The sequence below is a fragment of the Geotrypetes seraphini genome, chromosome 12 (assembly GCF_902459505.1).
Source record: "Geotrypetes seraphini chromosome 12, aGeoSer1.1, whole genome shotgun sequence".
In the NCBI taxonomy this organism is placed as follows: domain Eukaryota; kingdom Metazoa; phylum Chordata; class Amphibia; order Gymnophiona; family Dermophiidae; genus Geotrypetes; species Geotrypetes seraphini.
Window position 1 is genome coordinate 103304019 of NC_047095.1, and position 13964 is coordinate 103317982.

Below are 13964 nucleotides of genomic sequence, written 5' to 3' on the forward strand. Positions count from 1 at the left end.
TTCTTTACATCCATCATCTGTCTTTTTCTCTCTCCCCAGGCATTCCAGCTTGTATCTTTCCCCTTTCATCCAGTGTGTCTGATCCCTCCCCCTTTCTATCTACAGTCTGTCTCCTCTCACCTCTTACATCCAGTATCTACCCCCTCCCACCTGACACCTCAGCTGCCGCCAGACTGATGCAAATCCTTCTCTCCGATGTCAGCTCTGACTTTGGGGGAAGACTTCTGGGTCGGCTACATATGGCGTGCTGCAGGCTGCCTCCAACCCCTGCTGTCATCTGGACTCGAATGAAGTGGTGGAAGGGAGTGCATTTTTGGACACAGAAGTCATGAACTGGGGAGAGAGGAAGGGAGGGAAAGAGATGCTGAGGTGGGGGAGGGAATAGAAAGGGAGGATTGGGTGTGGGTGTGTCAATGAGCGGGAAAGAGAGATGGTTGTGTACACACGGCAAATGGAAGAAAGAGGAGAATTTTTGGTCGTAGGGAGGGAGGTACAGAATATGATAGGGAAGAAAAAGATGAGAGTGAGAAATGTGGCAAGAGAACAATGGGATAGATTGAAAGGGATGCAAGAGGGAGGAATGTTGGACAGTGGTGAAGGGAATGGAGGGAGAGATGTGGCATGGTGCTGGAGAGGGGGTGATAGAAGGAGAAATGTTGGGCATGGGGCTGGTGGGCAGGCATGAAAGATGAGAAAGAGATAAATGCTGGACCATGGTAGGGGGAACCAATGGACAGCAACAGAAGAATTTACAGAAGATGGGAAAGCGGAAAAAAGAAACTGGGACCAACTTTATGGAAAAATAAGTCTCCAGACAACAAAGGTAAAAAACAGAATTTATTGACTAAAATATGTTAGCTTTGGGAAATGTATATGGCAGATGTCTTTGTTTTGTGTTCAAAAGAAAAGGAAATGCATTTCTGGTTTTATTTCTATAGTGTTGAAGTACTTGCTGACCCTTGCTGTGACTGGTGGGGATCCCCAAGCACCACCAGCAGAGGACCTCCTCAAGAGATGGCCAGAACTCCCCTCCACCAAGCGCAGCAGTCGCTGGCAGCATCCATGAGCCACTGAGGTGCTAGCATCTGTGACTCAGGGACGCAACTGCTGCCTGCCAAGCTTGGCAAAAGGGACCCCCAGCCAACTGCAAAGGAAGTCCTCAGCTGACAGCTTGTGGGTTCTTCTCATCAGCTGAGTATTTATATTTCATATTTACATTAGAGGTTCTGGTAGAAACCCATTTACAAAATATGTATTCTTCCCAATTAATATTTCCAAATTAATAAAGTCTCTTTGCTTATTTATAAATGGGTCTCTACCAGAGCCTTTAATTTAGTAGCATAATTAAATAAAATAACTATTTCTGAAGTTTATAGGGAAGGATGGGGACGGAGGGGATTCTTCACGGGGATGGGTGGGAACGGAGGGGATTCCTAACGGAAACGGGTGGGGATGGAGGGGATTCCTCACGGGGACGGGTGGGGACGGATGGGATTCCTCACGGGGATGGGTGGGGACGGATGGGATTCCTCACGGGAACGGGTGGGATTTTGGCGGGGACGGGTGGGATTTCTGTCCCCGCACAACTCTCTAGTGTGAACTCTCAATCGGAGCAATTGTCTACGCTTTGCCAAAAGTTTGAGAGTCTGGATTCTCGCACGGCAGTGCTTGAGATAAAGTCAAAAACATATGACGCTCATGCAAAAATGATTCTGAAACTCCAACATGACTATGAAGATTTATCTAACAGGAGTCGCAGGAATAATTTATGAATTCTCGACCTACCGGAGACAGCAGAGGTGAATGATCCTGTGGGGTTTTGTGGCAAATTTCTTCCAGAATTGCTACATCTACATTTTGCCCCGCCGATGGAAATTGAGTGTGTCCTTCGGGTGCCAGCAGGGAGGTCTTCTTCATCATTGCCTTATCCGAGGCCTATGCTATTGAAGCTTCTGCGCTACCCTCAAGTGCTAGTGATATTGAATGCTGTTAAAGCTAAAGCTCCACTGAAATGGAAGGACTCTAAGATTCTGATCCTGCCGGATTTTGCGAAAGCTATGACTTTCAAAGGAAACAGTTTTTGGCTTTCCATCCCGAATTGAAAAATGTGCAGTATGGGTTGTATTATCCTGCATGGATGCGGGTCACTTTAAATAATGTGACAAAGAACTTTGATTCACCCGAGGATCTTCAAGCCTATCTTCAGCATCAGGGTCTTTCTGATATGGACGTTCAATCTTCTCATCCTCCTTGAATGCTGTATCTGCCTTCTCTTGGTCACAGCTTGCTATTTGACTGTGTTTTGAATGTTAGTGGTTATTGCTCATAGTTGGGTACTAGTTATATTATCAGTATTTTCTTTTCCTTTGCTCATTGGTGCATGATTTTTGTTTTTATATCATAAATCTCTGCATGGGAGTCTTGTGAACCCATCTCCTTGCCTGTTATTCACCCCACAGAAGTGATTGCCTTATGCTCTTTGGAGCTTTTTTTGTTGCCCTTTGTGTGTTAGTTTTCTTGATGTTCAGTTTCTTGGTTGGGCTGTTTTTTCAGCGATACTTCAGAGCATTCCTCTATAGTTTTTAAGCATTTTCTATATTCTTTTATTTTATTTTTTCTTATGCTAAGTTCCGATTGTCACTGTGTTTCTCTAAATGTCAATGGCCTAAATAATGTTGTAAAGAGGAAAAAGATTCTGACTTATTTAAAATCTTTGAAACCTACGATTGTTTGTTTGCAGGAAACCCATTTGAGCCATGCAGAATCCCTGAAACTACAAACTGATTGGGTGGAACAATGCTTTTTTGCACCTGCTGTAGGGAAGCATGGTGGTGTTGCAGTTTTAATACATAAGCGTGCAACTTTTACTGTATTATAGCATAAATCAGATGTAAATGGTAGATGGGTGTGGGTCAGTTATCACATAATGGTGCTCTATTCGATGTTCTCTCTATCTATGTCCCTAACTGGGATGATCCTGGATTTTTTAAGATCTTGTTAGTACGGTGCCTTTATTAGTCGGTGGAGATTTTAATCTTTGCCTGGACTCCCTTTTAGATCGGTCCTCTTTTCGTAAAGTTTCTTCGTCCACATCTCGTTCTACCCTGTGCTTTATTATGGATGAACTTGGATTAACTGATCCGTGGTGTTTGTTGAACCCCACTGGAAAGGAATATACTTGTTTTTCTGCTCCCCATTCATCTTATTCTCGTATAGATTATTTTTTTGCTTTCTAAACAGTTAATTTCTCAGGTGGTATCTACTCAGATTCATACTATTTTAGTTTCTGATCATGCTGCTGTTAGTGTGGTTTTGACCGAAGACTTTACTTCTACTGCACATTCCCGATGGCGATTTAACACATCCCTTCTCATGGATGATACCTTTATCACTGAAGTCGAAGCTTTTTTGGTTGAATTTTTTATTCTCAATGATGATGTTTCCACTTCAGTGAGTATACAATGGGATGCTCTTCAAGGTTTCATTAATAACTATGGGGTTAATAATAAAAAAAAACGTCTAAAAAGTATCCTAAATGGCTACTTGGACAATCAAAAAGCCTGATCGTCCAAATACCCATAACCAAAGCTGGTTTTTAGACGTATCTAAAAACAGCTTAGGCCTTTCCCCTGCCACTAAATGCACAGAGAGAAAAGAGGTGTGTTTAGAGGAAGGGAAAGGGCGGGCAGTGGGCGGGAGGTGGGCCGACCTACACCTAGGCGTACAACAGGTATAACCAAAACATTAACAGGTTGCCTAGTCGGCACTTAGACCTTTTTGACTTAGACGAAGTCAAACCAGGTCTAAGTGCCGAAAAAGGGGCCGCTGAGCTGATGGCCGCTGGCGCCATCAGTTCAGCGGCCTGGCAACCTACCCACCGCAAGCATCACGGCAGGAGAGATGCCTCATCTCCCCTACCGTGATGCCATCACTCTTCTACCTGAACTGCCGCGACCCACAGCAGGAGAGATGCCCTATCTCTCCTGCCGCGGGTTGCAGCAGCATGGGTAGAGGAGTGATGGCATCGTGGTAGGGGAGATGAGGCATCTCTCCTGCTGCGATACATAACCCCCCCACACACACATACAACATTGGGGCAAGCCCTCTCCTGGCCCCGACGATCCCCCCTACTGGATTGGGCCAGGAGGGAGCCCAAGCCCCCCTGGCCCCGGTGACCCCCTACCTCCTACCCCCATTACAATATGGGCAGGAAGGATCCCAGGCCTTCTTGCCCTCGGCACAACCCCCTCCTCCTAACTACCGCCCCCCCAGATCCCCCGATCGGACTGACCCGCGACCCCCCGGCCGACTCCACAACTCCCTACCCCCACCCCTTCCCCGTACCAGACCAGCCGGGTTCTGAATGGGGCCGGATTGGCCCAGGCAAAAGACACCCCGCCCACAGGTGGGGCCTGAGGCACCTGGGCCAATCAGAATAGGCTCGGGAGCCTTAGGCCCCTCCTGTGGGTGGGGCCTTAGGCACATGGGCATCCTCCTGCCTGGATCGTTGTGGGAGGGGGGATTCTGTAACCGGTGTTGTTTTTGACAGACACCGGTTACAGAATCCAGCTTTTAGGCGAAGGACTGGCTACTCCTTCGCCTAAAAGCCCTTCTGTTGGAAGTTTGGTGCTTAGGCGTTTTTTTGGTTCATTATGGGCAAAATGTGTAGATGTCGTGGGGGTGTACTTTTAGACGCAGTGGTGATCTGGGCGTTTAGAAGAGGCAGGCCATAATCAAAACAAGGACGTTTATTTTGGTTATGGACACTTTCCCTGCTTCTGCTTTGAACATTTAAGGACTTAGGCCAAAAGGGGACTTAGACGTTTTTTTTGTTTATGCCCCTCCACGTCTCTAAACAACATAAGATTAATGTTAAATTAAAACAGGAGTTAGATATTCAGATTAAAGATTTGGAACACCAGCATGCTTGTAATAATGATCCTCTTGTTTATTATGATCTATTGCGCTTGAAGTATCGATATAATACTATTTGCTCTGAAGAATCTGCGTCCTTTTTATTTAAAAAGTCAGCTAAATATTATGCTGGTGGAAATAAGGTTGGCATCTTATTTGAAAACTCAAAGGATTGCTCAGAGAATTTCTGGAATTAGATCTCCATCGGGGAAGGTGGTCACGAGTATTGCAGATATTAGTTCGCTTTTTGTTGATTTTTATTCTTCCTTATATGTTACAGACTATACTCATGGTGACAGCAAGATATCAGACTTTCTCGCTGGACTATCCCTTCCTTGTCGGAAGTTGATGGTGCTAGTCTAAGTGCTCCTATTACTGTGGAGGAATTGGAAGTTGCTTTTAAATCACTGAAACCATGTAAGTCACCTGGGGGGATGGTTTCCCAGCAGAATTTTTTTCATAAGTTTTCTTCTTTTCTTTTGCCTAGATTATTGAAATTATATGATCATATCTCGCATAATGTGCATGCTTCCTCCACTTTTCTTGAAGCGCTTATAGTACTGTTTCCAAAGCCAGATCAGGATCCTATGGAGATCAAAAATTATCGCCCTATATCTTTGATAAATGTGGAGGCCAAATTGTATGCCAAGGTTTTAGTAGTTCGATTATCTTCTGTTTTATCTAACCTTATTCACCCTGACCAAACTGGTTTCCTTTCTTCTCAATATTCTAGCTCTAATAGTCGTCTTTTATTCCATATGCTTTTAGCTGCTAAACAGACTACAGACCCTATGGCTGCCTTGTTTCTGGATGTGGAAAAGGCATTTGATAGGGTCGAGTGGCCCTATCTGTTTGCTGTCCATTGGTTTGGATTTCCCTCTTCTTTTATTCATATGATACGTGTTTTGTACTCTCAACCCTCTGCTAGACTTTGGCTTAATTCTGTTTTGTCTCGCTCTTTTTTTCTTTTCCAATGGTACTAGACAAGGGTGTCTTTTATCCACGCTCCTTTTCGATTTGGCTTTGAAACCACTTGCTCTGGCTATTCGTCAGTCTACTCTGATTAAGGGTATTAAATTTCAGTCTCAGGAGGTTAAGATTTCTCTATATGCGGAAGATATGGTCTTATATATTTCTGATGTGTCCGATTCCGTCCCCCCTTTGATGACTTATTTCAGATTTTTCTCTTATTTACAGCTATAAAATTAACTGGGAAAAGTCTGATATCTTGCCTTTGAATATTCACTGCTTCCAACAAGATGTTTCTCATTTTTCTTTTAATTGGGTTAGTTCATCGGTTAAATATTTAGGAATTTTATTCGCGATGAATTTTGATTCTAGTCTGTCCCTGAATAGAGCTAGGATTTTGACTGCTGTAGAAGGCCTATTACGGAAATGGTCTCCATTGTTCCTTACTTGGTGGGGGAGAATGGAGACTGTTATAAACCACACGTCCATGATGTTACCGTGTTTGTTTGAAGTAGCGTATTATAAGTTGTTGGAATCCAAGATCAATAGATTTTTGTGGCAGGATAAGCCTCGAGTGTCGAGACACACTCTTCAATGATCGAAGTGTCATGGAGGGGTTAATTTCCCTAACTTCTATCGTTATCATTGGGCTTTTCTTCTGAGGCACGGATGGTATTGATTTCAACCGTGTAATGAGTTGCTGTTTCCTCGTTGGGTGGGGATAGAGAGAATTTTGATTCTACCATTTACCTTTAAATCATTACTTAGCTGTATTTTACCATCTAAGATTCAAACCCATCCTATTTTGTTGAGCACTATTCAGGCTCTTTTCAAGTTGGATTCATTTTTTCAGACTCGTATACGCGATACACTCCATCAATCTATTTGGCTTAACACCAATTTTCGCATTGTTCTTGCTCCCATTTTTTAGCCATCTTGGCTAAAGGGGTATTCTTCCTGTCTCAATTGTGAAATCAAACTTTGCTTACATTTCAGGATCTACAAGGTCAATTTCATTTGGCTGATTTGGCCTCGTATCAATGGCTGCATTTACAACAATGTTTGACTAAAAGTAAGCTGTCTTTTTCTACTGAGCTCCCAGATCTCTATAAATACATGTCTCTTTTATGCACGGAGCACCATTTATCTTCTCGTATATATAAGGACCTTAATAAGTTTGATGCTAGGTCTCCTCATTCATTGTATGCTGTTTGGGACAAGGATGTGTTGGGTAATTTAACTTCAGTGCAATGGGAGGATTTTTGGCTTCGGACTTTTAAAATATTGATGTCTGCTAATCTGACTCAGTCCTTGTTTTTTGTTTATCATCGCGCTCTCTGGACTCCAAGGAAATTATTCTGTATTGGACATTTATCTTCAGATTTTTGTTGGCATTGTGCTGCTGAAACTGGTACTCTGGTACATATGATTTATGAATGTTCTAAGTTGCAACCTTTTTGGTCTTCTGTTTGGAGTATTTTTTCTCATATCTTCTCCATAGATGAGGAGCTCACTGTGGCTGTTGTCTTTTGAAGAAGCACTGTATTTGTCTCTCCCCTTTCTAAGGATCAGTCTAGTTTATTTGATATTTTGATGGCTCTTGCCATGAAAATGATTCTTAGAAACTGGAAAATTCATCATGATCTACATGTGGCCTCTTGGTGGAATTTGGTTTCTCTAACCCATAAGTTTGAACTGGAGAATGCTTATTTTACCTCTCGATTCAGGTCTGTCAATTGTATGTGGGCCACTTTTCAATCCTATCTTAATGCTGAAAATGCTTAATTTCTTTGTATGCATATTTTATTTTTGCTCTGTTGTATATGCTGTGTTTTTCTTGTTTGATGTTTGATTTGAAAATTCTAATAAAGAATGTTTGAACAAAAAAAAAAAGAGATACAAGATCCCATCCGTTCAGCATCCAGAGAAGCTATACAAGAAGGAAGATTAGCAGTGGTAAGAAACCTAATCTTTCATTCTTTCTCAGATATGGACACCTGTACAACATGCCCGGATGATCAATGGTCCAATAAGAAAAGAGATGCCTGCATCCCAAAAGTGATAACTTTCCTATCTTTTGAAGAGCATCTAGGGATTGCTTTAACTTCCATCAGCATGCTCTTCTTTCTCATCACTGCTGTCATCTTGGGAATCTTTATTTATTACAGAGACACTCCAATAGTAAGAGCCAACAACAGGGACCTCAGCTACATTCTCCTCATCTCCCTCATGTTTTGCTTCCTCTCTTCATTGTTATTCATTGGGCATCCTGATGATGTTATCTGCATTCTCAGACAGACTTTATTTGGGATCACTTTCTCCATTGCTCTCTCCTCTATTCTGGCAAAAACCATCACTGTGGTCACAGCCTTCCAAGCTGCCAAACCAGGAAGCAAGCTCCGGAAATGGATGGGTTCCAGGGTCTCTAACTGTATCATCCTTTCCTGTTCCTTTATTCAAATCATTCTGTGTCTTGCCTGGTTGTTTACTGCTCCCCCATTTATATTTCTTAATTTGAAATCAGAAATTGGAATAATACTAATTGAATGTAATGAAGGGTCAGTAATTGCATTCTACTGTGTTCTGGGTTACCTGGGATTTCTGGCTGGTATCAGCTTCATCATAGCTTTCCTAGCAAGAAATCTACCTGGCAGTTTCAATGAGGCCAAGAATATCACCTTCAGCATGCTGGTCTTCTGCAGCGTCTGGATCTCCTTCATCCCAACATACCTGAGCTCCAAAGGTAAGTACATGGTGGCAGTAGAGATATTTGCTATTCTGGCCTCTAGCACTGGACTATTGGGTTGTATCTTTTTCCCTAAATGCTATATTATTCTGCTGAGGCCTGAAAGGAACAACAAGAAGGACCTAAGAAAAATATAGGTGCCCTTTTACTAAACAGCATTAAATGCTATCACACACTTAGGGCTCCTTTTACGAAGGTGCGCTAGGGCCTTAACGTGCAGAATAGCGTGCGCTAGCCACTACTACCTCCTTTTGAGCAGGCGGTAGATTTTCAGCTAGTGCACACTAATCCAGTGCGTGCGATAAAACCGCTAGCACATCTTTGTAACAGGAGCCCTTAATATGGGGAAAATGATTAATCAGAAGCTGCATTAAAGCTTTTTGTAGTACTTTGCCAGTCAGTATGTACTAATCGAAAGTGATGGGTCATGGGAAGGGATTAGGCCTGCTAGCACACTAAAATGATCAAATGAAAACTGGATAATGTGGACTTAACAAAGAAGTTAGGACTTCCTAAATAATAGGTGTTAAATACTCATATCTTAATTTTTGCAAGTCCCAAGTAGTGCTGCCCAATTCAGGAAAAAATATTTCAATTTGATTCAATTCAACCTATTGAATTGATTTTTTCAATTCGATTTGATTTTCCTGCCCAATTGAGTGTTTTGTTTTTCAAACATCCTGGTGGGTTTATTTTATAGCCTCTTCACCCCCTTTTCTCTCTCCTACCCACACTGGCACTGTGGTGTAAACAAAATAAATAAACAAAAGAAAATTTTCCTCTCTCTGTTAAATCCTAGTTCATGTTCGCGGTTTTATACCAGCTCTGGCAGGATACAAATTTCAAATCTGACACATTGCATTAACAAAACAGAAAATAAAATTATTTTTTCTGGTCATTATTCAAATCATGTTGGTCCCAAGCTTTGGTTGACTTCTGATAACTCGCTTGCCAGGGTCTCCTTCTTTCTAACCATCCATCTTCCTTCTCTGTCCTCCCCTTCTATTTCCCTTCCCTCCCCTGGAGGTCTGGTATCTTTCCTGTTTTTGTATCTATTTCTGTGGCTGCAGCGATGGACCTCCACCATCCCCAGATCTACCATCTATCCTTTCTTCAACTACCCTTTCATCCAACATCTCTCCCTCCTTCCCCACCACCCCAGAGTCCACAGCTCTCCCTTTCTCTTTCCAACTTCTCTCCAATCAAGTATCTCTTTTCCCTGCTACACCATCCCTTGTGTTCAACTTATCTCCCTTTCTGTTCCTTCCCTCCCTAAATCCCATTGTCCACCATCTCTCTCCCTCTCCTGTCATTAGATCCATTATTTCTTCTATCCAACCCCTATCTCCCCTCTCCCTCCTCCATCTCCCCTCTTCATGATATCCCCCAATTCATCTCCCTCCCCAAGTCCATCTCCCCCTCCACCATCCATTTTCCCACCTCCACCAAGTTCATCTGTCCCATACATCTTCTCCCCATCTCTCCCTCTCTAGTCCACCAACTCCTCAAAGTCATAAGAATATAAGAATTGCCACTGCTGGGTCAGAGCATGCCTAGCAGTACGCTCTCGCGGTGGCCCCTAGGTCAAAGACCAGTGCCCTAACTAAGACCAGCCCTACCTGCTTACGTTCTGGTTCAGCAGGAACTTGTATAACTTTGTCTTGAAACCCTGGAGGGTGTTTTCCCCTATAATAGTCTCCGTAAGAGCGTTCCAGATTTCTACCACTCTCTGGGTGAAGAAGAACTTCCTTACATTTGTACGGAATATATCCCCTTTTAACTTTAGAGAGTGCCCTCTTGTTCTCTCTACCTTGGAAAGGGTGAACAACCTGTCTCTATCTACTAAGTCTATTCCCTTCATTATCTCGAATGTTTTGATCATGTCCCCTCTCAGCCTCCTCTTTTCAAGGGAGAAGAGGCCTAGTTTCTCTAACCTCTTGCAGTACAGCAACTTCTCCAGCCCCTTAACCATTTTAGTTGCTCTTAACTGGACCCTTTCGAGTAGTACCGTTTCCTTCTTCATGTACGGTGACCAATGCTGGACGCAGTATTCCAGGTAGGGGTGTACCATGGTCCGGTTCAGTGGCATGATAACCTTCTCCGATCTGTTCGTGATCCCCTTCTTAATCATTCCTAGCATTCTATATGCCCTTTTCACTGCTGCCGCACATTGCGCAGACAGCTTCATCGACTTGTTGACCAGTACTCCCAAGTCACTTTCCTGGGGGGTCTCTCCGAGAACCGCACCGGACATCCTGTATTCGTGTATAAGATTTTTATTACCAACATGCATCACCTTACACTTATCCACGTTAAACCTCATTTGCCATCTCTTCCTCTTCTCCAAGTCTATCTCCCATCTCCATGATCTCCTCAAGATTCATCTCTCCCTCCCCCAAGACCATCTCCCCCTCCACCATCCATCTTCCCCCTTCCACTGTTTATCTCTCCTATCCATCTTCTCCCCATCTCTCCTTCTTCAGTCCACCATCTCCGCCAAGTCCATCTCCCCACTCCCCTATCTACCTTTATTTTGATGTTATAACATGTTCCCGGTGGTGGTAGTGATTTAGCAATCCACTCCTGCCACCACTCCTTGCGTCTTCTCTCCACTGTGGCCCACCCTTAGTGAAAATTTTCTGTTTCTGCTTCGGTGGCCGAATGGAGAGAGGATGCCCAGATTAGCGGCAGAGTAGTGAATCACATTCACTACCGCCACTTTTGCTTAGCCATGGAGGAGAGGACAAATACTTCCAGCGGGAAAGAGAGACCCAGCCACCCAACCAATTAAAAATTACCTTGCTGCTGCGGATCTGCATGCAGAGGTCCACTCAGAATTCCCTCTGCCACTAGAATCCTTGCTTCTAAAGTAATTTCCAGTTTTGCAAAATCGGAAGTTAGATTACATGGAAGGACTCCGGTGGCAGAGGAAAAGCTCGAACGGGTCTCTAGCAAGGGGACAGACAAATCAGTGAGTTCGATTTTTTGCTAAAACAAATCAAATTTGAATCAATTCACCCAAAGTGAATCAGTGAATCAATTCAAATTGTGAATCGGGCAGTACTAGTCCAAACACTAAATATAAAATTAGCACAACAACAACAAAAGAAAATACTGGCCCTTAAATATGACTTAGCAAACATAAAAATACTATGGCCCTCTTCAATTAAACTATGCTAGCAGTTTTTAGCATGGTGAGCCATGATTAATGGCCATCGCTGCTCCTGACACTCATAGAGTTCCTATTAGCATCAGGAGCAGCGCGGGCCATTCAGTGTGGCTCTCTGAACTACAAACTGCTAGCACAATTTAATAGAAGAGGGGGTATGTGAAAACACAATTAAGGCTTTATTTTAGCACCTATTAGTAAAAGGGTCTTGTAATAACTCAGGGGTCCTCTTACTAAGGTGAACTAAATGCTGACTTGCCCACTGTATTTTTAAAGGCTTAGAAATAATAGAAGTAACATTTTCTTGTAAAGGAAAACCAACACTGGGCTGCTCTTACTTTTGACCATACAAAATAGAAATAAAGTTAAAATATATACAAGTACAAATGATTAAATAATTATTTATCCATAATCAGAAGAATGGTTGGAACATAAAATCAACTTGGCTTTCTTTTTATCAGACCTATCAAGTTTGAAACATAAACAGAGACATTTAACAGTCAATATTCAGCTTTGCCTTGTTCAAACCAGGGCTGCCAATTAGTATTGTGTAGTTATACTGTTATGAATCATATTCAGGGCCAGTGACTGCAAATCTAAATGACTAGATTGGACCATACAAATGGCAGTCCTATCTTTGACTGCTTATCTATGTGTTTACTTCCACTGGACCTAGAAATTTTCCAGAAATTTCCAAAGGACTTGTAGGTGCCAAAGAGCAAGAGGTTGATTTCCACTGACTAGGAGAGGAACCTTCGGTTGATAGTGTCTGTTGATATCAAGATGATGAGCCATTGTGACTGAAAGATGCTAGGTTGCATAGAGAGAGGCATAACCAGCAGAAGAAAGGAAGTGTTAACACTCTTGTACAAGTTATTGAAGAGGCTTCACTTGGAGTACTGTGTTCAGTTTTGGAGGCAGTTCAGGTTAAAGTCCCATACCATTTTTGTTACCTTTCTTTGAACACTCATACCATAGAGGAAATGAAGGGTAGAGCAGATATAATACAGACACTGAAATACTTGAAAGGTATTCATATACAGTATAAACACATCCATTCAGTTGGTTGCTTTTCAATTATCAGCTGAGCTAGTGGCTGCTAGGTGAGAGAGTCATAAATTTATGGCATGTGGATAGTGGGTGCAATGGTATAGACTTGTAACAAGGATTTTCTGTTTAGAAAATTACATTTTGTTGGACTAAAAAAGCAAGAAACAACTATGAGTTGGTGTTGAAAAGTTCTCAACCCACTTGAAACTTCCAGTTTTCATTGACAATGATCTGAAACTATGTCAATGCATTTTGTTATGATTCTGCAAATTTTAATGAAGTATGTTGACCTTGTTTCAGATCATTGATTGAACCATGCTATACTTTGATGAAGTATTGGGAAAGCAGCTTAAAATGGGCATTTGAATTAAAAGGAGTTCTGAACAGGAAACTTTCTAGACCAATAATTTAAAAAAAATACATGGAGTGTCTGAGAGCTTGTTGCCTAAAATTAACTGATCCAAAGTAAAGCCAAACTTCTTGCTTAAGTAACACTCTTGATTTAAGGAAGAGAGGGGGACTAAGATCTTACTTATGAGATTAATTTGCCTACCACATAAAGCACTGTTTGACCTTTATAAGTCATTTGTTTCATTATCTGAAGTTGTTTTAGTTTTGGAATTATGTAATGAGATTTGCTGGGAAGAATAAAAACCTGGACTGGATTATTGTTGGCAGATTTGTACTTTGGAGAAAAGTAGTGGGGGGTTGTGAAGCTCCAGGACAGCAGACACCCCAAGCAACATGAAAATATTTATTGTGGGAAAATGAGTATGAATAACCCACAGTAAATTGAAGCTTAAAAGGTATGGCAGAGAGGGAGGGCAGTGGAACTCTAGGGGATACAGAGAACACCAGTGACACACAACTTACAGGAATAGAAACCAAGTGAATTGGGTAGTCAAGAATGCTATCACTGGCAGGAATGGTGCTTAGACAGCTACTCTAATATGTTGGAATGTACGGCCAGTGAAGGCGATATATAAATTTTTAAATATATAATCTGTGTCCCAAAAAGGACATGTGATTGTGAGGTAAGGCCAGTGCCAGGCAGCCTTCTGAATTCTGTTTCAAAATTAGCAAAGCACCTAAGCAGGAAATCCAACCTTTTCATGT

General features: G+C 42.3%; 1 protein-coding gene across 1 annotated transcript in view; it reads left to right on the forward strand.

The window, feature by feature from the left end:
* LOC117346201 (vomeronasal type-2 receptor 26-like) overlaps positions 1-8766 on the forward strand; it is a 165931-nt gene extending 157165 nt beyond the window's left edge. The window contains exon 8 of the mRNA XM_033915603.1: positions 7871-8766. Coding sequence (XP_033771494.1) covers positions 7871-8766 — 896 coding nt within the window. The remainder of the gene's footprint in view (positions 1-7870) is intronic.
* Positions 8767-13964: the final 5198 nt, after the last annotated feature.